At 39.4% G+C, this 26,281-nt stretch overlaps 2 protein-coding genes across 5 annotated transcripts in view; one reads left to right on the forward strand and one right to left on the reverse strand.

Annotated features, from left to right (window-relative positions):
- smyd3 (SET and MYND domain containing 3) overlaps positions 1-3,322 on the forward strand; it is a 119,748-nt gene extending 116,426 nt beyond the window's left edge. For 2 of the 3 annotated variants that reach the window (XM_047363290.1, XM_047363291.1), the window contains exons 11-12: positions 2,622-2,730; positions 2,966-3,322. In XM_047363290.1, coding sequence (XP_047219246.1) covers positions 2,622-2,730; positions 2,966-3,082 — 226 coding nt within the window. In that variant the 3' untranslated portion in view covers positions 3,083-3,322. Of the gene's footprint in view, positions 1-2,621; positions 2,731-2,965 lie in introns of those variants that run through there. The other variant, XR_007037978.1, reaches the window with a different exon arrangement.
- Positions 3,323-10,694: 7,372 nt separating this feature from the next.
- Positions 10,695-26,281, reverse strand: part of kif26ba (kinesin family member 26Ba) — a 156,742-nt gene continuing 141,155 nt past the window's right edge. For both annotated transcript variants that reach the window (XM_047363573.1, XM_047363574.1), the window contains 5 exons: positions 24,658-24,792; positions 24,328-24,542; positions 21,687-21,952; positions 20,451-20,601; positions 10,695-14,262 (listed from right to left, as the gene is read on the reverse strand). In XM_047363573.1, the coding sequence (XP_047219529.1) occupies positions 14,114-14,262; positions 20,451-20,601; positions 21,687-21,952; positions 24,328-24,542; positions 24,658-24,792 (916 nt within the window). In that variant the 3' untranslated portion in view covers positions 10,695-14,113. The remainder of the gene's footprint in view (positions 14,263-20,450; positions 20,602-21,686; positions 21,953-24,327; positions 24,543-24,657; positions 24,793-26,281) is intronic.

Raw genomic sequence — 26,281 nt, forward strand, 5'->3', positions numbered from 1 at the left:
AGTTTTTAAAAACCAACATGGAATGCTATTTACAAATAGTTCCTTGGATTTATTCAAATTGCAGCAATCCTAGAAGCAACACAAAGATGAGGTTCTTCTGACCGATACTTGAGGCTGGCTGTCGATACAGACTGACACAGCTGTGGTTTAAAAGCGGCTATTTTCAGCATTCCTCTTTAGACAAATTGGCCTTTTTAATGTGGGCGGATGGGGAGAACTGGAGAGCGCTACCTCAGATCTGATTGAATGAAAATACTTGTAGGAATATTGTCTATCATTTGGTGAGGTGTTCTCTAACGACCACAAGCACACAGTTTAGAGCGAGATAATTCATTTTCTGAAGCCATTATGACTTGTGGGGAAAGATTTGTGAGCTAGTATTTTACAAGAAAAACTGTTTGAGGTTTGTCTTTAAGTCTAAAAGCAAACTACTGTCAGTCTTGGTTGCATCAGTCTAAGATTTAATATCTCAGATGTTTGATTCCAGTTAGTGATAACTGTTATTTAATGTGTGGATGGCGACTGATGAGACTTGCAGAGCGACTAATTGTATTGTTTTATAATAATGTATGATGATGATTAGGTTAAGCTCTTGTCCACATGAATACAAATAAAATAAAAAATGAATATATGTACAGTTGAAATAAGATTTTTACATCTATCACAATGGCAATTTTTACAATATCACAAAGTACTCAAAGGTCAGTCATTTTACTTTTAATGTCCTTGATGCTCACATCTCATACTGGCTGTGATGCTAATGCTCTGAAAATGGTGGAGACATTGTGATGAAGGAAAACGATTGAGGAAAAAAAAGACTTAATCTTTTTTCCTTATTGTCTGATATTAAATCAGACTAAATGTTTCCTGTTTTAAATCAGTCAGGATCATTTTCTAAAAGAGAAGACTAATGACATTTTTCATTACCTTCTTCAAAGAAGACAGCATGTATTTACTTAGTATTTACTTAATTTTAAGTGTTTAGCAGCCTTTTGCCTTTCAGACTACACAACATGGGTCGAACATTTTAGGTTTCCTTCCACAAGCGTTTCACAGTAGTTTGCTGCAATTTTGGCCCATTCCTCCTGACAGAACTGCTGTAATTGAGTTAGGTTTGCCAGCCACCTTTGCAACCCTTTCAGTTCTGCCCACAAATTGTCTTTAGGACTGAGGTCAGGGCATTGTGATGCAAACTACAGAACATTGATTTTGCTGTCCTTAAGGCGCTATGTACCTAATTTACCTGTATGCTTAGGACCGCTGTCCATTTGGTAGATCCATTTGTCCCAAAGCTAAAACTTTACGCATGTTCTCTTATGCCATACAATAAATAGATTATAAATAACAGCTAACAGTTTTTTATGACCATTTCTCTCAATAATCCAGAATTAACTTATTAAGTTAACTACCTGGAGGCTTATATGCAAACATTTTAGTAGGTGGAAATCAAAACATTTGCAAATGTGCATGGGTACGAAATGGTTGCCGAGTCCAGGATGTTCTTTTCATTTTAGCTTTATAAAGATTACGTTACAACCACCCTCTGGCATATTATGAGGTTTTCGGCATTTTCATGGAAGTTTCAGAATAGGTACTTTCCTCCATTTTTCCAAAGAGAGGAAAAAAACATTTATTTAAAAAAATATTGAGAGTAGAACACATGGTGTCTAACTTTTCTTCAGTTTACTGCTTTACATAGCACAACATGTTACACACAAAAAAAAGAATCATCTGATCCTTAGCATTGCCATTAAAGAAGCTAAATACCAGAGCTGTGCAATTTATCAAATCACAATATTGCAATATTAGTGTCTGCAAAACCTCAATTTCAATGGACTGCTTTAATGCAAAAGTTGGTGTGATATCATTGAATTATCAGACATTCACACTCTGCAATACAATAATCTATTTGGCCAATAGGATGGACTCCAACAGAGCTAAATGTTCACTTCCGAGGCATATTTTCTTTGGCTGAAATGCTAGAGTTCTCTAAAGTGGTAGGGCCATTGTGTTCTGATAAAGAAAAATGACTAAAATGTGTTTTAATTGTAATTGATACGGTTGTTGTAATTTTTAGCAAAAGCTTCACTATTAAATATATTTCTAAAATTATGCAGCCCTGCTAAATACAACCCCCGATTAGGAACTGGACATTACACTTGTTATTTATTTAACAAAAACTGAAAGAAACCTGAAAAATCAGATAAACATATTTATTCAGAAGGTTGTAGAAGAAGCTTTAACAATAAAAATATAAATATCTTCTGGGTGACTTTATTAATCAATTGGACAGAATATGTGACTGTAACATAGCTTAAATATAGTAAAGATTTAGTCATTTATTTGTGTACATTGAACACACTTGCTGTGTTTGGGATCCTTTTCCCTGAAACAATTTTTCCCCAAGCTTCACAGCCAGTAGACTCAAATCTAACTCTGTAGGGGAGACTTCTGGTGGACAGCACTGCTGATTTGGGCCAGTCAGACTTGCAAGTCCAATTAAGCACAAGCATCTCTAATCATTAGAGACAGAAAATAATGAAAAATACAAGAATATAAAGAAAACCGAATTGTTTTCACTTTAGGTTATATTGTCTTTTCTGTCATTGTTTTTGCTATAGATTGTACTACCCTGATCCACATCCAGTTCATGGAGTTCAGCTGATGAGAGTAGGAAAGTTGCAGCATTACCTGGAGCACATCAAGGATGCTTTGGACACATTTAAAGAGGTACAAGAAAGAAATTCTGACGGTACAAAATTCTGTTATTAGATTCTGCTTTGTATGTTTAAAGAGTTTTTTCATATCTTCTATAATTTTTAACATGTTTAAAACAAATCATTTGCTAAGACCATCATGCTCTAAAGTATTTATCACATAATTTCTTTGTAAATTTGTAATGTTTTTGTACCATTGCATTACTAAATATAAATATCATGAGCATCATTATTTCTTCTTCCTCCAGGCCTTTATAATCATGAGGATCACTCACGGTGATGATAACTCCTTGACAGCTGACCTGAAAATAAGGATGGAGGAATGTCGTCAGGAGATAGATAAGCCGTTTTCTGGCAGACACTAAGACACACTAAGGACTGATGAAAAAGTGAAAAATACATTAAAAGTTTAAATATCTATAGCGTAGATTAAAGAGTAGTACAGAGTTGCCCTTGAAATTTTACATCCCAACCCATTTAAAAAAAGACTTTTTAGCCCTTGCAATTATACTCTTAAGCCTCAGATTACAACTGTTCAAATTGCATTTTCTAGGCCTAAATTTAGCATATCACATCCACAATAAAAAATACTTTGTATGTTTTTACTATGTTGCATTGCTTTATTTTTACATGCACAGGTTTAATTATGTAATTGGTTCAGAGGTTGTTTTATAGAATGATGTGATCTCTTTATCTCTTCATTAAAAACTGAATTAATGGCTACTGAATTTAATCTACAATATGCGGTCAACAAAGCTCAGTGTAGTGTATTTCAATAATATATAAAAGAGGTGTGACATTAATCATATACACCCTGGAAAGCTTGGCACTCTCAGGAAGATCTGGACTTTCTTTTTAAGGATATGTAAAACCATACAATAACATCCAACAAATAAAGAACTCTCTATAAGAGCATACATATCATCAAGCCAAGATACACTCTGCATCCTAAGAAGCTATTTCACGTCTCTAGGTTCCTAGGAAATGGCTCACTGACCTGCAGAACTGCACCCATCTGTCTCTGTTTTACTACCACCAGCACAACCCTGGAAGCTGTTCCTTCTGCAGCCAGATGACTTCTGCATTGAGCTTGTTTGGGAGACAGAGGAACCAGACCAAGTCAACCCGGAGGTTGACTCTTCTAGGACAAGCAGCGGCCAGATATCTTCATTAAAGACAACCATCTGTGGGAAGCAACCAGACAAGGAGAGTTGCCAGCTCCTCGACCAGCAGAGAGCTGCTTCCTCCAGATTTTGATTACTAAAAAACTAATGAAATTGGTTCAGTTAAAAGGGTAGTCATCTTGTAATCCAAAAGTTGTAGGGTGGATTCTAGCTTCCTCCTGTTACATGCTGAAGTGCCCCTGAGCAAGGCACTTAATTTCACGTTGCCTACCGATCTGCGTATTGTATGTGAATGTGGATCTAGTATAAAGCCATTGAGTGGTAAAAATGACTGGAATAAAATTCAGTCCATTTACAATTAAAATGGGCATAATGTAGTATAAGCACAAAGTATATGAATGAGACACAAAATGAACTCAAGTTCAAAAGTTTTTAATATGATTTATTTTAATGTTTTGTATCTTTTATATTAAGTTGTGCTCTGTTTTACTTGGCACACCGTCCACACATAAACTTTCTCTCTCTCTCTTTTACCTCAAAAGTCATTTAAATGTCCCATTTTTTTTCAAAGATCTTTTATCCTTTGCACCACATGGGGTGAAACAACATTTCATACAGAAGTGCATGGAACATTTGGGTCTCAAAGGTTCACCATCTTGTAATGAAATATTTTGTTTAGCCACCACAGTAATCTTGTTACAACAGCTGCATTTGTCCAACAGGTCCTTTGTCTTTGATGGATTTTGCACATATTCCCACACACACTTAGATTTGGTCATTTATGGCATTCATTCATTCATCTTCTATACCGCTTATTCCATAGTTGGTCACAGGGGAGCTGGTGCCTATCTCCAGCAGTCTACAGGCAAGAGGCAGGGTACACCCTGGACAGGTCACCAATCCATCGCAGGGCATACAGGATAAACAACCATGCACACACTCATTCATACCTAAGGGCAATTTAGAGAGACCAATTAACCAAACAGTCATGTTTTTGGAGGAAGCCAGAGTACCTGGTGAGAACTACTGCACAGGGAGAACATGCAAACTCCATGCAGAGTTGAACCTAGGACCTTCTTGCTGCAAGGCAACAGCACTACCAACTTCATCACCATCCAGTCCTGACATTCATGACAATTATACATAATTTATATATTAGTTGTTTACTTATTGCACGATGGCGCACTTGAAAGCACTGTTGCCTTGCAGCAAGAAGGTCCTGGGTTCGATTCCCAGCCGGGGGTCTTTCTGCATGGAGTTTGCATGTTCTCCCTGTGCATGTGTGGTTTATCACCAGGTACTCCGGCTTGCTCCCACATTCCAAAGACATGCCTGTTAGGTTAATTGGTTTCTCTAAATTGCCCTTAGGTGTATGAATGAGTGTGTGCTTGATTGTGTGCTGCCCTGTGATGGACTGGCGACCTGTACAGGGTGTGCCCCGCCTCTCGCCATAGACTGCTGGAGATAGGCACCAGCTCCCTGTGACCCACTATGGAATAAGCGGTAGAAAATGACTAATTGATTTTAATAATTGTTCCAACTTAAATGGAGTTTGAATTTATTTTCCTTCGACTGTATTTATTAAAGAATACTCTCCAATATACATGTGTTACTGATTGTATTATCAGGTTCTAAGAGGTGTCCTGAGAAATTAATTGGATTGATAACTGTCTTCAGACACTTATCATTTGTTAATAAATACACTATCTCCTACAGTGCACAAAGCTTGTATAGGATGCATCAGTGTTTATAATGAAACAATCTCAAAAAGTCAAGAAAAGTTGTTTAACTATACCAGAGGGGTATCAGAAAAATAATTAATTGTTCAAAATTATAAATGTATGTATATTAAAAAAGGTGAAAAGAGACAACAAAGGAAGTCCGCATAGATCACAACAAAAAACCAGGCTTATTTCGATAATGCAGGTCAGTAAACACTTCAGCCTTTGCTTTTTTTCATTCACATAATGGGACACAAAAAACAGTTTCTCCAAGAGGCTTAAACCCCATTCTGAGCACATCACACACAGAAGTACTAAGAATATTTGAACTCCAGCATTTCACTAAAACCAAAACAAAACCACACAATATCCAAAGTGCTAAGCAGCTGCTGTTGACAGTTTGTTTTGACACATTGACCCAGTGGCTGTGATCGGTCTGTGGTTTGGGTTTTATCTGTAGCCTGTTATTTGATCCTCTAGCAGCGAGTGAAGAACCCAGAGGAGGGAGGCCCCTGGGGGCCCCATTCTGCTGTGTAATATGTAGATTCCATCTTCATGAGTGGCCTTGTGTGTGTGTTGTATGTGTTTCTCTGTCAGTGTGTGAGCTCAGATTGTGTCTGAAAGAAACGCTTTCCAGGATAATCCCAGCATTCGGACATATTCAAACTGATGATCACACGACTTGTATGCCTGTGTGGATGAGTGTGTGGTCAGGGTAGTAAAGTGTTTTGTGAAGTCCTATCTGATCAGTGATATTGTTTTGTTGCTATTTTAAATTCGTTTTTGTTAAGTATTTTTTAAGAGTAATTTCACACTGTTTCTATTTTCTTTAAAAAACTAAAAGTGAACTGTTTTTTTCCGCTGACCATTATCCTCCTGAGTGGCTCTGTGTGTTTTTACTCTTTTGTCATTTTCGTAAATTACATTTACCACTGCCGGCTTTTAAATTAAGCCTGCATTAGCTGGCATGTCATCTATGTTTTACTCTTTAGTTGTATTCAACCTGAGCTCATTAACACCTCTGTTCACCCATCCTGCTGCCACAGTTTTAATTTTCACTCTTGTTTCAAACACTTTTTATATTATCAACCTGCTATAATATCTCATTACCCTCCCCCGTTAGCTTCACAACCCTCCTTGTCATATCTACTTTATCTTCAGCTGTAAAATCTTTAATCTAACAGCTAACACATTTTTTATACAGAACAGTAATTATAATTTTAAATGTAATTTCCAGTTTGCTGCAAATAACTCATGTTTTACTAAATGTCTATCTTTTTTTCCCCGCCTTAATCTACAGATTTTATCTAAATCTGTACGTTTTACTGCCATAATGGGGTTTTGTATACCACCTTTTTTCTATAACCTCAGCATTCAACATGTCTTTTTCTTGAATTTTTAATGACCACAAGAGAAGGCACATTTTATGTCAGGTATATATTTTTAACATGTTTCCATGTTTAATGTACTTAGGTACAATTATGTTAAATAAAACTATTCCCTGACGTTTCCACAGCAGACTTATACACAGGTTTGGAAAGGCTGAAATAAAACTGCAGCTACCAGGACACAGTTAGATTTGACTAAAGGTGCCTATTATCCATCCATCATCTATACAAGCTTATCTTTGCAGGGTCGCATTTCCATTAGTCATTGGACAAGAGGCACGGAGGTGCAGTCGATTAAAATAGCATGGCAGCATGCATCAGGGCATGTAAAGAGCTACACACAAGACTTTAGCTTTTCCTGTCTTTTTGTATTATTTGACGGATCTTTCTGATTTGTTAAGATGATACAAGAAACATTTCATATTTAATCATGACTGACCGACAACATAACAGATCTCTGTTCTTTGTTCAAAACAAATGAGTCAGATGTTAAAGTCTTTCAATACATTCCTTTATTTACATCCCTCTTATCTTATTTTCCATGAAAAGAGTCAGACCTTATTTCACCGAAGCAGGAAGTCTATAGTGGGCCATACAATCTTGAATTATGGAGACTGCATAGACAGAACCAGAATATTGCATGGCATATGATTTGCCTCTATGTTGTTGTTTTGTTAGAGATTTATTGCCTTTATTGAGGATATTTTGGTACAGAAACTTTCTAAACTGGTGGAAAATTCTTACAACTTTTACAGGAGAAAATGTGTTTTTGCTTTTGGTAAATATGGTCTGATCTTGACTGTACACCACATACCCCTGTAACAGTTAAAAGATGCTATGTGTCAGATTTTAAATAACACATAATTTGCAAAGGCTTCAGATAAACACTTAATAATTTGGTTTAAAGCACACCACCAATTTCACATGAACTGTTAGAGATACCGAATCCTCAGATGATGCTCAGTTATTGCTTGAACTTTAAAGCGCAACCAAAGTAAATAGATTTGACAGTGAGTCAGATGGGAAACCTCCCACATAGCATCTTAACACTGGAAACATGTACAGGAGTTTAGTTTAGGCCCCCAATTTATCCACTACTAATTACACCAAGCTGTCGCTAATGTGGATACAGGCATTTCTGTTTTCACAGAATAGTCCCATGTCATTTTATAAACTGATGATCTAGTTTCTAACACTTGTGCTCATTTACAGTCAGGTTCACATCTATCTGGACCTCAGTAACAATGGATCTGAGATTAAGCATTCAAGGTTTATTAAAAGTTTGGACTTCCAGCTTCCATTCAAGAGCTTCAACAAGATGCGTTAAGCTTTGGAGAAACAACTTAACTTTTCTTTTCTTTCTCTTGGGTCTAAACATAAGCTAACATACACTACAGGCCGAAAATCTGGAAGCAACTTCAAGTTTCTGTTCAGAATACCTTTTTTTAACAACAGTAAGCTACATGGATTTTGCAATGCATTAGCTTCAGGGTCAGACATAGCTTTCATTGATTTTCTGAGTTTACCTTTCGATATACACTGACCATGTACCATTTCTGAATAGATGTTAACAAAAGAAAAATGGGCTTAATTTTTTTGGTTTGAGAAGATTTGAAAGGAAAGCAAAACCCATATCTGCAAGCTTATTTAAATAATCACATATATTTTTAGGCCATGCAGAAAACGGACTGCTGAAGCAAGTAAAACAGTAAAACTCTTGAAAGAAACCTGGAAATCTACAACATAATTTGATTATACCTCCGTTGAAAATGATCTCCACATATAGATGGACTTGTCTGCAGACAACCAGGGCATTAACGCTTTAGGAAAAATTTCATCTTATTAAAATTCACCCAAAAGTAACAACGGGAACAAACTAAATCAACAGCAACAAAAGAAATATACAAAATAAAAACAGGTGCTTAAATGACATGTGTACATAGTATATACACTGTTCAAAAAAGGGAACACTCAAATAACACATCCTAGATGTGAATGAATGTAATATTCTCATTGAATACTTTGTTCCGCACAAAGTTGAATGTGCTGACAACAAAATCACACAAAAATCATCAAAGGAAATTAAATGTATTAACCAATGGAGGCCTGGATTTGCACACACAAAATTAAAGTGGAAAAACACTACAGGCTGATCCAACTTTGATGTAATGTCCTTAAAACAAGTCAAAATGAGGCTCAGTATTGTGTGTGGCCTCCACGTGCCTCTATGACCTCCCTACAACGCCTGGGCATGCTCCTGATGAGATGCCGGATGGTCTCCTGAGGAATCTCCTCCCAGACCTGGACTAAAGCATCCGCCAACTCCTGGACAGTCTGTGGTGCAACGTGACGTTGGTGGATGGAGCGAGACATGATGTTCCAGATGTGCTCAATCGGATTCAGGTCTGGGGAACGGGCGGGCCAGTCCATAGCTTCAATGTCTTCATCTTGCAGGAGCTGCTGACACACTCCAGCCACATGAGGTCTAGCATTGTCCTGCATTAGGGGGAACCCAGGGCCAACCGCACCAGCATATGGTCTCACAAGGGGTCTGAGGATCTCATCTCGGCAGTCAGGCTACCTCTGGCGAGCACATAGAGGGCTGTGCGGTTCTCCAAAGAAATGTCACCCCACACCATTACTGACCAACTGCCAAACCGGTCATGCTGAAGGATGTTGCTGGCAGCAGATCGCTCTCCACGGTGTCTCCGGACTCTGTCACGTCTGTCACATGTGCTCAGTGTGAACCTGCTTTCATCTGTGAAGAGCACAGGGCGCCAGTGGCAAATTTGACAATCCTGGTGTTCTCCGGCAAATGCCAAGCCTCCTGCACGGTGTTGGGCTGTGAGCACAACCCCCATTTGTTGACGTTGGGCCCTCATACCATCCTCATGGAGTCGGTTTCTAACCGTTTGTGCAGACACATGCACATTTGTGGCCTGCTGGAGGTCATTTTGCAGGGCTCTGGCAGTGCTCCTCCTGTTCCTCCTTGCACAAAGGTGGAGGTAGCGGTCCTGCTGCTGGGTTGTTGTCCTCCTACGGCCTCCTCCACATCTCCTGGTGTACTGGCCTGTCTCCTGGTAGCGCCTCCAGGCTCTGGACACTACGCTGACAGACACAGCAAACCTTCTTGCCACAGCTCGCATTGTTGTGCCATCCTGGATGAGCTGCACTACCTGAGCCACTTGTGTGGGTTGTAGAGTCCGTCTCATGCTACCATGAGTGTGAAAGCACCACCAATATTCAAAAGTGACCAAAACATCAGCCAGAAAGCAGAGATACTGAGAAGTGGTCTGTGGTCCCCACCTGCAGAATCACTTCTTTATTGAGTGTGTCTTGCTAATCGCCTAAGTGGACAGTTTGGACAGTTTGATTTCACAGACGTTTGATTTACTTGGAGTTATATTGTGTTGTTTAAGTGTTCCCATTATTTTCTTGAGCAGTGTATATTTATATATGGCATGGACTTAAAGTATTTACAGATATTTTTTTTAAATGCATAGAAACTCCAAGATGAGAATTTGTAAATAAATAAGAAGCTTAATCAGAGGGTTTGCTCTTTTGAGCTTAAAATAAATAAATAAACTTTCATTCATGACAGGTGGGTTGGACAAGACTACATTGCCAAAAGAAAAAAAGAAGAAACAGCATCATGTCAAAACATATGACGCAATTTAGTTGTCAAAAGCATGTTGGTGCCTGGATTATTTCAAATCATGGCTTTTATCACAAGTCTGCACCATATAAACATCAATGGCTTTATTTCATTTTAACAGCCATACATTGATCAAAACTTCAGAGCAGCATAAAGAGCTAAAACTACATATTTAAAAACACTGTATAAAAGGACACATCTGCATTTTCTCTCACTGACATTAACTCAGACTAAACCATTCAAGCTTAAGGCCAGTTAGTACAACCAAAATCATTTCTGTTTGGTAAATGCCAGAATAATGAGACCTTTTTTATTACTTTAAAGTCAGAAGTTAACATACATTTCCTTTGTATTCCTTGGAATTGCCTTTTCACTTTATTGACTCAAACGTTTTGGGTTTTCTTCCACAAGCTTCTCACAACACAGACCTTTCAGTCTGTGTTGGTACAAGATTTGTTTTACTTTGCATAAAGCACTCTCTTACCAACTTCAGCCAACATCTTCACAAAGTTTTCTGTTTTTTTTGTAGGACTGAATCACACATTTCATATCAAAACACAACCATCTCTGGGACACAGAATCAATATCCTTCCTGAACAGTAAATGGCTAGACATTTCTGTGGTGTAAATACTGGCAATTCAGAATTGTACCCAATTGTACCCAGGGACATGAAGCTACCACACTTACTTAAATCTTCTGACTTAACCCTTTTAGAAGCTTACAAAGCTATGACATCTAACTGAGCTTTCCTAAACTGTATAAAGGCATACTGATATTGTATGTAAACTTCTGACTTCAAAGAAAGCAGTAGAAAGTCTCTAAATATACTAAATCAAATTAATTTTGGGCTGCATAGTGGCACAGCTGGCAGCACCTTGCAGCAAAAAGGTCCTGGGTTCAACTCCCGGCTGGTCTTTCTGCATGGAGTTTGCATGTTCTCCATGTGCATGCATGGGTTCTCTCTGGGTACTCTGGCTTCCTCCCACAGTCCAAAAACATGACTGTTAGGTTAATTAGTGTCTCTCAATTAACCTTAGCTGTAAATGGGTGTGTGCATGGTTGTTTGTCTTGCGTGTTCCTGTGTTGCCCTGCGATGGACTGGCAACCTGTCCAGGCCTCACGCCTGTAGACCGCTGGAGATAGGGACCAGCTGTACAGAAGAAATGGGTATAGAAGATGGATGGAAATAATTTTGTTCATCTTAACTGACCTCAAATGAGAAATGTTTAGTCTAATTTACTCTCAGAGAGATGGAGGAAAAGGCTAGCGTCTTTCTGTACAGTATATGTAAATATCTGGTTACAACTGTATTATTTTCTATAGGCAAACTTTAAAAAAGCAGAAAGATAAACCAAGCATAGCTTCCAAAGAATGAAACCCATATTATCATGTATTTGCTCCAGACGTGACAGCAAAGCTGAACCGTGGAGTTACCGGTTACGTTCAGGACAACAGCGGTGATGACTGTAATGCAGAAGAGGCATATAAAGAGAACATTTTTGTGTTTCGGGGGGAAACAGACTTTTTCATCTATTTATATTTTTACAAACATTTAGATCGTAAACATCTCAAGCACCATAGATAATAATATTAAATATTTAACAGTTCTATCCAATGTAAATGGAACCAGGCGGAGAGCTTTGATTTTTAAGAGGTTTTCCTCTAAAATGTAGTTTATTAATTCTTAACAATGTTTCAGCGCAATCTTGATCCCCTAATATGCACAAATTCCAATTTAATTAATGGCTTTAATAAAAGAAATTGTAATTAAATTTCAATATCATACTCTATACCAGGGCTCTGCAACCTGCAGCTCCTGAGCTGCAACTTGCTTTTTTGACCTTCCACAATGGTTCTTTGGCTAAAAATGATAAAGAACTAACTAATTGTTTTAAAAATATATATATATAATGCCAAATGCAGGTTTTAGTAGTTTTTCAGTTTTTTCATGGAATAATTGCACTGAACTTCTAAAATAGAATGACACGTAAAGTACCAGCAATACTTCTTAGATCCATTTTGTCTTGTCATCAGGCTAAAAACTACATGCTTTTTTTTAAACATATTTTTCCACAAATATCATTATCCTGTAGAAGAAAATGTATATATAATCTTTTTTCAAGATTTTTATGTTTTTATCTGTTTTAAAATCTAAAAACAGAAATAAAATGGTGGTTCTTTAATAATGAAAACAAATTTCCTACAGCAGATTCTCATCAAAAGTCTTTCTTCAAAGGTGAGGTACCATTTGTGGCTCTGAAGAAGATTTATGTAGCTGGATTGAGGGCAAACCTCTTAGGATGGTAAAGGTTGCAGACCCCTGAATCTATACTATTATTTGTTTTTCCTCCTAGCAGTGCATTTATAATATTTCTTTATGTCATCGCACATAGCCTCTGCATGGTCCCATTGTTCTCAAATAAAAAAAAAAAAAAAACCTTATTAGAAAAAACACATTTACGAATCATTCGGTTTCTTTTAGAGTAAAGCAGAACAACACGGATACACATAACGGTCAGTCACTCAGCAGGCAGTCTGTCAATGGATGCACTTAAAACTGGATCAGAGAGAGATCTTTTCACTTCCACTCCTGTGTGACTCGGACACTTCTTTCCTTTGTGAACACGAAAAAGCTATCACTTCAGTAATATGGGAACTGAACTGCAGGAATCCTCCTGAGTCTGACTGATCGACACTCAGTTGTGCACCGTTTGAGAAAAAAGGTCCAGGCAGAGACGAGTCCATAGATTAAATGTAGACAGTTTTTTCTCTGCACACTTACACGCTGAATCTGAATTTTCAGTGTCCCTTAACAGTTTTTTTTCAGTAAAGTAGTTTCTCTCTTTAACAAACCAATGATAATACACTAAAACGTTTTTTATTGAATTAGGAAACACTGACCCACAGAAAAACATCACATTGCAAAATTACTAAATTAAAATTTGTAAGGACATCATTTTTTGTGTTTTTTTTTTCTCTATACTAGCACCATACCAACTGCATATACACAAAATCAGAAATAATTGGTGGCGTTAGAAATGTTCTCAAGGCACTTATCTTAATCATCTCCTCTTGTCATTCTCTCAGAGAGAAAATTCAGTATCATTCTGTCATTAAACCTCATTTACAACCTCATTCTTCCATCTTTTGTTTGTCCTTTTTGGAAAGTAGTGTTTTTGTTAAATATTTCATTTGCTTGGTTCAGTAAGTTGTCAGATAAATATATCGCTAGCTCTTTGAGTAGTTCACTCAAACCAGATAAAGCAAAAGATGTTATCAGATTACCTTTGAGGTTGCACTAAAAGGTTGGTGTTTGTTAGTTATCTTTGTTGATCTCTTTATTCGTTCATCTGTCCTTGTGTCTACTTACATCCAGAGGAGATGTATGGATCAATTGCATGAATAACAGGTCACTCCATCTCAATGCTCCTCTTTCCAAGTTTCCTATTATCCAGAGTTAGAATAATATTTTCTCAATGTGGTCTTTCTTTCTGGGTCTTCATCCATCTACCGGTGTCTTGAGGACACATCAAAGCAGGTAATCATCATAAGATGGGCTTTGCAGAAGTTAACTCTAGTTTCCAGTTTGCTTGTCACTGTTTCCAGTGCTTCCAAATACTCCACTGAGTCCACATCATAGGGCTGCTGCAGCTCAACTGGAAATAGGAGAGAAGGCGGAAAAATGATGTAAGAATTTGTTAAACTGTTGCTGTATGTTGGCACATGGTAACATGTTTTACATTTTATTGCATTAAGACCACAAACTTCAATAGATTTTATTGGGATTATATTAAAAAAGACTAACAAAAGTGAGTTTACTATGGCTTTACTAAGGATAAGGAACTAAAACACCATGTTTGCAGCATCAAAACAAACATGGATTGGAAATTCTACATACAGGTCTTTCCGAATGGGATTAACACTGAGTCTGCATCACTAACAGTTTCACAGTGACACACATGCTTGCAAACACCTTGCAGCTTTCCCCGCACTGAAGGAGTATAGAGAAGTGTAAAAATGTCATTTATATTTATTCAAACCCCTAAACTCTTATACCTTAAAATATATGCTTCAGAGGTCCCAGAAATCCCAGATTGAAATTTCTCAAAAATGGGTTTTCATAAAAAAAACTAAAAGCTGAGTATAAACCACTTTCTCTAAAATGTTGCGATAAAAGGTCATTAAAAAATCAGCCTGTAATTAATACAATGACTATTGTCAATGCCAGATTTCTTCAATACTGGTTGGACAACAGCTAATTTAAAATCAAGAGAACAACACCAGAGGATGAAGACTTAAAAATTGTTAAAATATCTAGAGATAAAAGTTGGTAAAACACCCCAAAGGGAGGAAGAGGACTTAATACTATTAATTGTACTTGTTAACTCGACTGAGAAAGTGGATGAAATTAATTAAATTTCTCTAAATATTGAGAGTTAAAGGAAGTAGGTACAGTTTAGGTTCTGCTGTTAGAAATCTTTACTATAAAAGGCCTTAATGATTAACATTTCTTAGTAGAAGATATTTCTTTTCTTAGAGTGAATTGTCTTAAAAAGTAATCAAGGGTTTTGGGAATTTGAAGCACTGTGTTGTGAAAATTATTTAGATACTTCTTCCTTTCAGTCAGGGACAGTGCCTCTGGACTGGCAGACTGGGGTGGTGGTCCCCCTTCATAAGAAGGTCCCCTTCATAAGAAGGGGGACCGGAGGGTGTGTTCCAACTACAGGGGGATCACACTCCTCAGCCTCCCTGCTGAGGCCTACGCCAGGATATTGGAGAGGAGAGTCCGACCGATAGTCGAACCTCGGCTTCAGGAGGAGCAGTGTGGTTTTCGTCCCGGCCGTGGAACACTGGACCAGCTCTATACCCTCTACAGGGTACTCAGGGGTTCATGGGAGTTTGCCCAACCGGTTCACATGTGTTTTGTGGACCTGGAGAAGGCATTCGACTGTGTCCCTCGTGATGCCCTGTGGGGGGTGCTCCAGGAGTATGGAATCGGGGGCCCTTTATTAGGGGCCATCCGGTCCCTGTACGAGCGGAGCAGGAGTTTGGTCCGCATTGCCAGCACTAAGTCGGACCTGTTCCCAGTGCATGTTGGACTCCGGCAGGGCTGCCCTTTGTCACCGGTCCTGTTCATAACTTTTATGGACAGGATTTCTAGATGCAGCCAAGGGCCGGAGGGGGTCTGGTTTGGGGACCAGTGGATTTCGTTTCTTCTTTTTGCGGATGACGTGGTCCTGCTGGCCCCCTCTAGCCATGACCTACAGCATGCACTGTGGCGGTTCGCAGCCGAGTGTGAAGCGACTGGGATGAGGATCAGCTCCTCCACGTCCGAGGCCATGGTACTTGACCGGAAAAGGGTGGCTTGTCCTCTTCAGGTTGGAGGGGAGTTCCTGCCTCAAGTGGAGGAGTTTAAGTATCTCGGGGTCTTGTTCACGAGTGAGGGAAGAATGGAGCGGGAGATCGACAGACGGATCGGTGCGGCTGCCACAGTAATGGGGGCGCTGTGCCGGTCCGTTGTGGTGAAGAGAGCTGAGCCAAAAAGCAAAGCTCTCAATTTACTGGTCGGTCTACGTTCCTACCCTCACCTATGGCCATGAACTTTGGGTCATGACCGAAAGAACGAGATCCCGGATACAAGCGGCTGAAATGAGCTTCCTCTGTAGGGTGGCCGGGCACTCCCTTAGAGATAGGGTGAGGAGCTCGGCCATCCGGGAGGAGCTCGGAGTAGAGCCGCTGCTCCTCCACATCGAGAGGAGCCAGTTGAGGTGGCTCGGGCATCTATACCGGATGCCTCCTGGACGCCTTCCTCGGGAGGTGTTCCAGGCACGCCCCACTGGGAGGAGGCCCAGGGGACGGCCCAGGACACGCTGGAGGGACTATGTCTCTCGGCTGGCCTGGGAACGCCTTGGGCTCCCCCTGGAGAGAGGGACGTCTGGGCGTCTCTGTTGAGTCTGCTGCCCCCGCGACCCGGTCCCGGATAAGCGGAAGACGACGACGATGACGACTTTTTCCTTTAAAACTCTGTTTAATCCTTAAAAGCTTTTTCAATATGAAAAGGTCAGAGCTTAAACTTGAGGTTGTACATCTCCACTCCACCCCCCCTGCATTCCCTTCTAATTCTCTAAACGTGGTCAAAAATCAAGGGGGATGGTTTAGATGAAGTAGAACAGGGTTTTGATAGTTTAAACAGGGCTACTATGTCCAGTGAGGCTGCACAATGTCTCACAAATGTTGAGGCCAATTCATCTTCAAATGATGAGTTATGTTCAAGCAGAGAGAACCCCCAATAGATATGATAAATGTTCTACGGCCTGGGAAATAATGGGTCTAAAATGTCGAAGGGCTCTTTGTTTACAGTCACAGAGACAAGTGTAAAGTTAAACAGTATAGCATTTTGATCAGAAATATGCATATTAATAGTTGAAAGATTAACTAGACTGGAACCAAATGTGATGATCAGATCGAGGGTGTGGCCATGTCCACGAGTCGGACCAGAAACATGCTGAATACATTCAAAAGTATGAATAAGATCAAGGAATTCAGATACAAGTGTGTGATTCTGAACATCAATGTTGATATTAAATCACCTAGTCATATAATTTTATCATGATTAGTTGTTGTGATGGAGAGAAGATTGCAAAACCAGGTTAAAAACTCACCTTTAGAGTTGGGAGAGTGGTATAACAAGCCAATAAAAACACTATGGTTAGACACAGAAAAAGTCAAAAGCTCAAAAGAGCTAAACTCACCGATGTTAACAGATGTACATTTAAAATATTTTTTTTATATAGCTGAAAGCCCTCCACCATGACCCAAACACTGAAGGGAATTTATAAAGAAATATCCAGGAGGACACGCCTCAGTGAAAGGAACATTAATGTCAGACCAAGTTTCAACTAAAACAATAAAATCTAAACTTTTAGACGAAATAATATCCTTAACAATAAAATACTTATTAGTAATACATCCACCATTCCATATGCAAGCATTTAACAAATAGTTACTGGGATCTACCAGGTACTGTATTAACAGGGGTTAAGTCCTCTTAAAACCTTTGGAGTGTTTTGTAAGTTCATGGTTGCTTCTGGAAGAATAATGGGAGTGTTTTGAAACTATTCAATGTCTTTCAGTAATTCTAACTGAAGTAGTAATATTAGTGAAGTCCCATTCAAAGCTTGCCACAAACCATGTAGAGGGCAATGCAAACAAATGGAAGAAGGGGCTCTGGTCAGATGGGCCCAAAATTGAACTTCTTGACATGCACGCAAAATCCTATGTGTGGAAAAAAAAGCTAACACTGCACATGACTCTGAACATGCCATCTCCACTATAAAACATGGTGGTGGCCGCATCATGCTGTGGGGATGATTTTCTTCAGAAGGTAAAAATAAACGTGTTACAGTTGCTAGGAAGCCAAATATAGCTAAATACAGAGCAATCCTTAAAGTCAACCTTTTTTAGAAACTGTAAAACACTGGAAGCAGGTACATAGGTTCACCTTCCAGGGGATTACTCTAAACATCGAGCCAATGCTCAAGCAGATAGCAAGACTTGAAAACTGCTATTTACAGATGCTCTCCATCCTTTTTGGTAATTTGTAAAGCAGAACGGCCAAGCTGTTAGAGACACACCCTAAAAGAGTCTCAACTGTGGATGCAGCAACAATTGCTTCTACAAAGTATCAACTCAGGGGCATGAAAACATATGAATGCCTCATTTTCCAGGTTTTGTTATTTGTAAAAAGATTCGTAAATCCTGTAACATGTGCCTTCCGATTCACAACTCTGTGCTACTTTGTGTGCTAACTTGTGTGGCTGTACTATATACAGGTCCTTCTCAAAATATTAGCATATTGTGATAAAGTTCATTATTTTCCATAATGTCATGATGAAAATTTAACATTCATATATTTTAGATTCATTGCACACTAACTGAAATATTTCAGGTCTTTTATTGTCTTAATACGGATGATTTTGGCATACAGCTCATGAAAACCCAAAATTCCTATCTCACAAAATTAGCATATCATTAAAAGGTCTCTAAACGAGCTATGAACCTAATCATCTGAATCAACGAGTTAACTCTAAACACCTGCAAAAGATTCCTGAGGCCTTTAAAACTCCCAGCCTGGTTCATCACTCAAAACCCCAATCATAGGTAAGACTGCCGACCTGACTGCTGTCCAGAAGGCCACTATTGACACCCTCAAGCAAGAGGGTAAGACACAGAAAGAAATTTCTGAACGAATAGGCTGTTCCCAGAGTGCTGTATCAAGGCACCTCAGTGGGAAGTCTGTGGGAAGGAAAATGTGTGGCAGAAAACGCTGCACAACGAGAAGAGGTGACCGGACCCTGAGGAAGATTGTGGAGAAGAGCCGATTCCAGACCTTGGAGGACCTGAGGAAGCAGTGGACTGAGTCTGGAGTAGAAACATCCAGAGCCACCGTGCACAGGCGTGTGCAGGAAATGGGCTACAGGTGCCGCATTCCCCAGGTCAAGCCACTTTTGAACCAGAAACAGCGGCAGAAGCGCCTGACCTGGGCTACAGAGAAGCAGCACTGGATTGTTGCTCAGTGGTCCAAAGTACTTTTTTTGGATGAAAGCAAATTCTGCATGTCATTCGGAAATCAAGGTGCCAGAGTCTGGAGGAAGACTGGGGAGAAGGAAATGCCAAAATGCCAGAAGTCCAGTGTCAAGTACCCACAGTCAGTGATGGTCTGGGGTGCCGTGTCAGCTGCTGGTGTTGGTCCACTGTGTTTTATCAAGGGCAGGGTCAATGCAGCTAGCTATCAGGAGATTTTGGAGCACTTCATGCTTCCATCTGCTGAAAAGCTTTATGGAGATGAAGATTTCATTTTTCAGCACGACCTGGCACCTGCTCACAGTGCCAAAACCACTGGTAAATGGTTTACTGACCATGGTATCACTGTGCTCAATTGGCCTGCCAACTCTCCTGACCTGAACCCCATAGAGAATCTGTGGGATATTGTGATGAGAACGTTGAGAGACTCAAGACCCAACACTCTGGATGAGCTAAAGGCCGCTATCGAAGCATCCTGGGCCTCCATAAGACCTCAGCAGTGCCACAGGCTGATTGCCTCCATGCCACGCCGCATTGAAGCAGTCATTTCTGCAAAAGGATTCCCGACCAAGTATTGAGTGCATAACTGTACATGATTATTTGAAGGTTGACGTTTTTTGTTTTAAAAACACTTTTCTTTTATTGGTCGGATGAAATATGCTAATTTTGTGAGATAGGAATTTTGGGTTTTCATGAGCTGTATGCCAAAATCATCCGTATTAAGACAATAAAAGACCTAAAATATTTCAGTTAGTGTGCAATGAATCTAAAATATATGAATGTTAAATTTTCATCATGACATAATGGAAAATAATGAACTTTATCACAATATGCTAATATTTTGAGAAGCACCTGTAAAATCCCCCCATACAAACTTTGAGGTTTATGGTCATAATATGAAAATATTAGTTTTCTATAGGAAACAGTAAATGCTAAACAGCTACAGATAGAGTTAAAGATACAGATACAGTAATAAGTTAATAGAAAATTACTGATGAAGGTACAGCAGCAAAAGCTACCAGAGCTGCTTCACATGCAAAATTAAGATACATTCTCTATATCTAAAGGAAGCAGTCTAGACTTGTAAAAAATAGCTTAACTTTAAACTAACTTGAATACTAAATGAGGCTGATAAATGTGCATGATTGGGTTAATACACTAATTTCTGACAAATGATCTCTTAAAAGCCTCCTCCAAACAGCTGCTGACTCCCATCTTTCTCTCTCTCTCACACAAACGTTTCATGATGTTTTACACTTACACTCAGCTGTCCATTTGTGTGGCTCCAGCATCAAGTGCTGTTTGGTTTGCTCCAGTTCTTTCTTCAGACACTGGTACTTGGCTCTGACTTCACTGATTCGCTGCTGGCGATGCTCCAACACACGAAGCTTGGCACTGACAAACACGCCCTCCTGACCGACACAAACAGAGAAAGTGCCAGCAGACTGGAAGGGTTTTATTTACCTTTACATTTCCAGAGAAGCGACTAGCAAAGCACATGTGGCTCTCATTCTGCATCAGCATGCTTAGCATTCACACAGCTTCACACATTCACCCCTCATCGATTCCCAGTTGTACCACAGTTGGGTGTCTGAGACACAGGGCTGCTTCACTGGACCAGCTGGGGGTTAAGAGGCTTTCTTTTGGCCGCTGCAAGGAAAATCTATATTTCATGCTATTTTCTCCCACCCTATTTTCCAGAGCTCATAACTCTCTCTCCCTTGAATACACAGAGGCATAACAATGGAAACCCAAAATCCTGCAATGTACACATTTCTGCAATAATTTCCCAAGTTGATGTGTGTTCTGAAAATTCCAAAGAATTTATTTCAATCTTTAAACAAAATAAAAACCCTTCATTAGGGAAGACTCTTCACTGCTTATACTGTTGTGGATACTTTATATTGTGAAAAATGATTTCTTCTTCATTTTTTGGTGTAACATTCTTCTCCAACTTCCTTTCAGATTAGCATTAGCAGAAAGTATTCCTTCTTAGCAAAACATATTTCCTTCTAGAAAGGAGCATCCCTGTCCATTTTCAAGAAATTCTTGGAGAGTGCCTCCAACCCTAGCAAATAACACATACTTCTCTAATCACATAGCTGCATATCTCTTTGTGCATTTCCCTCTATGCCTACACTCTATTGCTATTTCTACACTGACACCCCTGTCACCTCTGACAGAACCTGACTAGTGATCTTCCATCGAAGTGGCTTTCTGTTAGCTTTGATATTACATGCATTGTTTTATTCTCATTTGTAAGTCGCTTAAGATAAAGGTATCTGCCAGATACATAAACATTATTTTTGTCTCACAGATACTATCTAAACCAATTGTAATGGCATTGAGGGGAATAGGCCTCCTACTATCTTTCCTTGCATCTTATTTAATTTCCCTTTGGGATTAATAAAGTATTTTTGAATTGAATTGAATTGATTAAACTTTCTGTACATGCATTCATCCCACTTCTCAAATGTACAACTAGAGCAAAGCTTACCTTACTCCCTCCTTTGTCCCTTCTCTTCTGCAGTCGCTCCACATCGTCTATCTCGTACACTTTGATCTCAATCGTTTCTGTGGATGTGGGTACACCCCGATGGTTTGAAGGTGCAGGGGGACCCAGTGGGCCGTCTACCCAACATGCACCTGGACTGGAGGAGGAGGATGAAGAGGAAGTGATGGCCTGTTTGGAGGAGCGCTGGGAAGGTGATGAAGACGAGGAGTCAAGGGTCAAAGCTGGAATCATACGTCGCCGCTGGAGACCTGAAAGAAGAGAAGACAATGAGCGTTTCCAAGTGTAGAAAAACACTATGATCCAACAAACCTTTGTTTAATATCGATTTACTAAGGTTTATCAATATTTACTATCTACTTAAATAAGGAACTCCAGGAGAAGACTCAGGGGACGTCCCAGGACAAGCTGGAGGAACTGAAGTCTCTCGGCTGGCCTGGGAGAGGAGCTGGAGGAGTTGTCTGGGGAAAGGGATGTCTGGGCATCTCTGCTGAGATTGCTGCCCCTGCTACCCGGTTCCAGATAAGCGGAAGATGACGATAACACATTTTCAATAAAATAATCTAGCGTTAAAACAAATTTTTAAGTTAAAATAATAAAAATCTTTGTAGTTTAAGGGTGACATATTAGCAAATATGTCTGTGATGTAGCTATGTTCTGTGTGGTTCTGTACAATCAAACCAAAACACACAGAACAAAATCTAATTTAGCATCACCAACACCCAGTGACCATGTTCTTGCATTAGAGGTGAAAAAATACAAGAAAGCTGGCTGGTTATCCTGACATGGTGCTTTCGTGTTATTTTCCTGTTTTCTTCAACTATATTTCACCAGAAATTACTTTTATTACACAGTAAACATGTGGGAAAAGGTGCTCTGATCAGAGGAGACCAAAATTGAACCTTATGATCACAATACAAAATGTTGTGTGGCGGAATTAACACCGCACATTATGCTGAACACTTCATCACTATGGTGAAACATGGTGGTGGCAGCATCATGCTTTGGGGACAGTTTTCAGCATGGACAGAAAAGCAGGTGGAAGATGGGGAGCTAAATACATGGCAACACTGAGTGAAACAAGGCTGGAAAAGGCTTCAGTCTGGGACACAGGTTCACCTTCCCAACAGGTATTATGCAAACAAACAAGCAGAGGTCCAATGGATGGTAGCAAGACTAGAAAAATGTGTCATCATATTCTTTCTATCCAATCTGACTGAGTTTGGGTGGCTATTTTGCAGAGAAAAATGGGAAAAACTTCCAGTCTCTAGATGTGCAAAGCTGTTAGAGACATACAGTACTTCAAGAGACTTTCAGGTAATTGCAGCAAAAAGGTGTTCAACAGTGGATTGAATCAAGGGGGCTGAAGGCAAATACACAAATGTTTATTAAAAACATTTGAAACCATGTGTCATTTTCCTTTCACTTCACAATTATGATCACGTTGTGATGGTTTATGACAATGGAATACAAATAAAATATAAAATATGAAAAAGGGTTAATTTGCAAGTTTGAACTAAACAGAATATAGAGCAGCAGATCAGTCTATATACTACAATGGACCCATGCTTTGGATATAAATTGTCAGTCATGTTCACAATAATGAAGCCTAACAGAAGAACTGAGAGATAAGATGTTTGGGAAAGAGGAAAGCAATAATTTTAATAAAATGTTCAGATTACTTTTAATCTCAGTGCAGAACAGATAGGTCAAGCAAGGACATTTGTATTTCATTATTACACACCCTACAACTGGAAGTAGGGTCAAAAACATTGATAGAAAAGGATGCTCAATCAAATGGAAATCAGGCACAAAGAGAAACATGATGTAATGAACATCATGGCCAAACATGGCTTTTTCTAATTTTACATAAAATCCGGTATTACTCCATCAGGGCAGTCCTTTGTGTGACAGCCTGAAAGCAGAATCTGTTGGGGTTAAAGCAAAATAAATCCAGATTTTATGCTGAATATTCTGAAGGTGAGACTATACACACTGAGAATGAAAGGCTTATTCCAGTTTAAATCAATAATCAGTCTCGCAGCTGACAAGGCTGCCATTTTCCATTCTGATTTCATGCACATATCCACCCTGATGCTGAAGCTGAAGAGAGTCATTTAGGGGGTACATTAGCAAGCTCTCTGTGTTAGATTCTGGTGAATATATATTCATTACAGCCTACACCGGCACATTCTCTTTTACCATTTCACAGATGGTTGGTCAGGGTCACCTTTCCTACCTGGCTCCTCCTTCAGACACAGCGTTCTGCTCTTTTTGCTTGTCTGTTTACTTTTCTTTGCATTGGATTTCTGTTGCCATTATTTAATATCTTATCTTATTTGGCATCTTTTGAGTTTTTAGTTTAGCTAGCTGAAACTGACTGAAAAATGAATAGATAATTGAGGTAAACTGGAAAAATGATTACCATTTCATTTGGCAATAAATGTTTGGTAAATAATTTATTCTATTCAGTTTCTAATTATACATTAGGGGTAGAAGAAGAGTTATGTGTTCTACTGATGAAACACAACTAGTGTCTTTATTCATTTTGAACCAAAGTATTCTGAATACTTTGGGTTTTTCTTGTACTGAAGGTGATTTATTCAAATATATCTCTGACTGTAACCTGTGTTGCTCCTGCTCTTCTTGCTGCTCTTGGAGCTCCGTCGGGAGGAGGTGGTGGCTGAGCTGTGCTCGCTGAGGGAGTCTTGAGCTGACGAGGTGCTTCCTGTGTTCTCACTACTGTCTCTTAGCATGCTCTCGTAGCCGCTGCTGCCTCCACTGTGGTAAAACAGGGCAGTTTTTCCCATGGCTGGGGGCAGCTCTCCACTTAGTACACTGCTGTTAAGGAAAGCGAAACATCACAGTTAAAATAAAAAGTCAAAAAACAAACGTTTCAGGAAAATGAAGCCTACTTTTGGAAAATCAAAGCCTCACTTGTCACTGTGCATTTTACCTGTTGTCACTAGCATGGCCGCTGCTGCAGCGATGTGGTTTTCTTGGGGCTGTGATCTTGCTGTAAGGAGATGGCAGTGTTTGGACCCCAGCTGCCCTCTCCTCTCCCAGGTTATCTCCACCTGCTCCACCTCCACTGAGAAAAACAAGCCAATAAATATTATCCAAAATAAATCAATCACTTTTGAGACTATAGCATACACAATTTGATCACAAGACAAGCCAAGCTGCCACAGATTTGGACATTTTAAACAATTTCTCTAAATGAGTGCAGCAGCTTGCAGGTGAAGTGTATATTGCACATGTGCACCACTGCAACTGAGTTGATGCCACTGTGACTTAAATATTGCAGCAATGACATTTTAACAGTATTTCTTAATCTCACACTATGCTATGCTTTTTGTACTGATGAAGATTTACTCACTTCAGCATCCAGGATGCTTCAAAGTGAAAGTGAAACTGATGGCTTCATCTACTTTCTGATTTATTCAGAAGTATCAGTTTTCGTTTTTTTTTTTTCCTTTTCTAGTTTATAAAGTCTTTACTTTCTACAGCTAAACCTAACCCCTGCATCCTGCAGCTTTGAAGTCACACATGATACTTAAAAAGTCTAGTTTTAACACCTTTCTATGCATTTTCATGCAATATCTGCATAGAATTTCCCCTGCAGGGTGCCACACTTCTGCTATTTTCTTCAAATAATATAAACAAGACACTTTTCATTGAAAAATGTTTTTATCGATGTTCTTCATTGTTTTAAAATCTAAAAATAAGGCTGAAACGTGGCCACAAATCATGTCACAAATCACAACTGTCAAATTAAACAATATCTCACAAAGGTGGGAACAACCCTTACAATTTTCATTTCAAAGATACTTTATTGATCCCCGAGGGGAAATTAGAATTTTGTAAATATTTTATTAAGTCTTTTCTTGGGATAACACTGAAAATATGGCACTTTGATACAATGTAAAGTAGTCAGTGTACAGCTTGTACAACTGTGTAAATTTGCTGTCCCCTCAAAATAACTAAACATACAGCCATTAAAGTCTAAACAGCTGGCAACAGAAGTGAGTAAACCACTAAGTGAAATGCCCACGTTGTGCCTAATTTGCCATTTTCCCTCCCTGTTGCCATATGACTTGTTCGAGTTACAATGTCATGTGTGAATGTGGAGCAGGTGTGTTTAATTTGGTGTTATCACACTCACACTCGTACTGGTGACTAGAAGTTCAACATGGCACCTCATTGTGCAGCACGGTTGCCAAGACCACACAGCTGTTTAACAGAACAGGTTCCACTCAGAACCGGCCTCGCCATGATCAACCAAGGAAGTTCAGTGCATATGCTCAGCGTCATATCCCGAGATTGTCTTTTGAAAATAGACATATGAGTGCTGCCTGCATTGCTGCAGCGGTTAAGGGCTCGGTGTTCAGACCATATACTGCACACTGCATCAAATTGGTCTACAGGGTTGTCATCTCAGAAGGAAGCCTGAAGGCAAACAGACTAAGGGCATGGATTACTGGAACCATGTCCTGTGGTCTGATGAGACCAAGATAAACTTATTTGTGTCAGATGGTGCCAAGTGTGTTTGGCAGCAACCAGGTGAGAAGTACAAAGAC

The sequence above is a fragment of the Girardinichthys multiradiatus genome, chromosome 4 (assembly GCF_021462225.1).
Source record: "Girardinichthys multiradiatus isolate DD_20200921_A chromosome 4, DD_fGirMul_XY1, whole genome shotgun sequence".
In the NCBI taxonomy this organism is placed as follows: Eukaryota; Metazoa; Chordata; class Actinopteri; order Cyprinodontiformes; family Goodeidae; genus Girardinichthys; species Girardinichthys multiradiatus.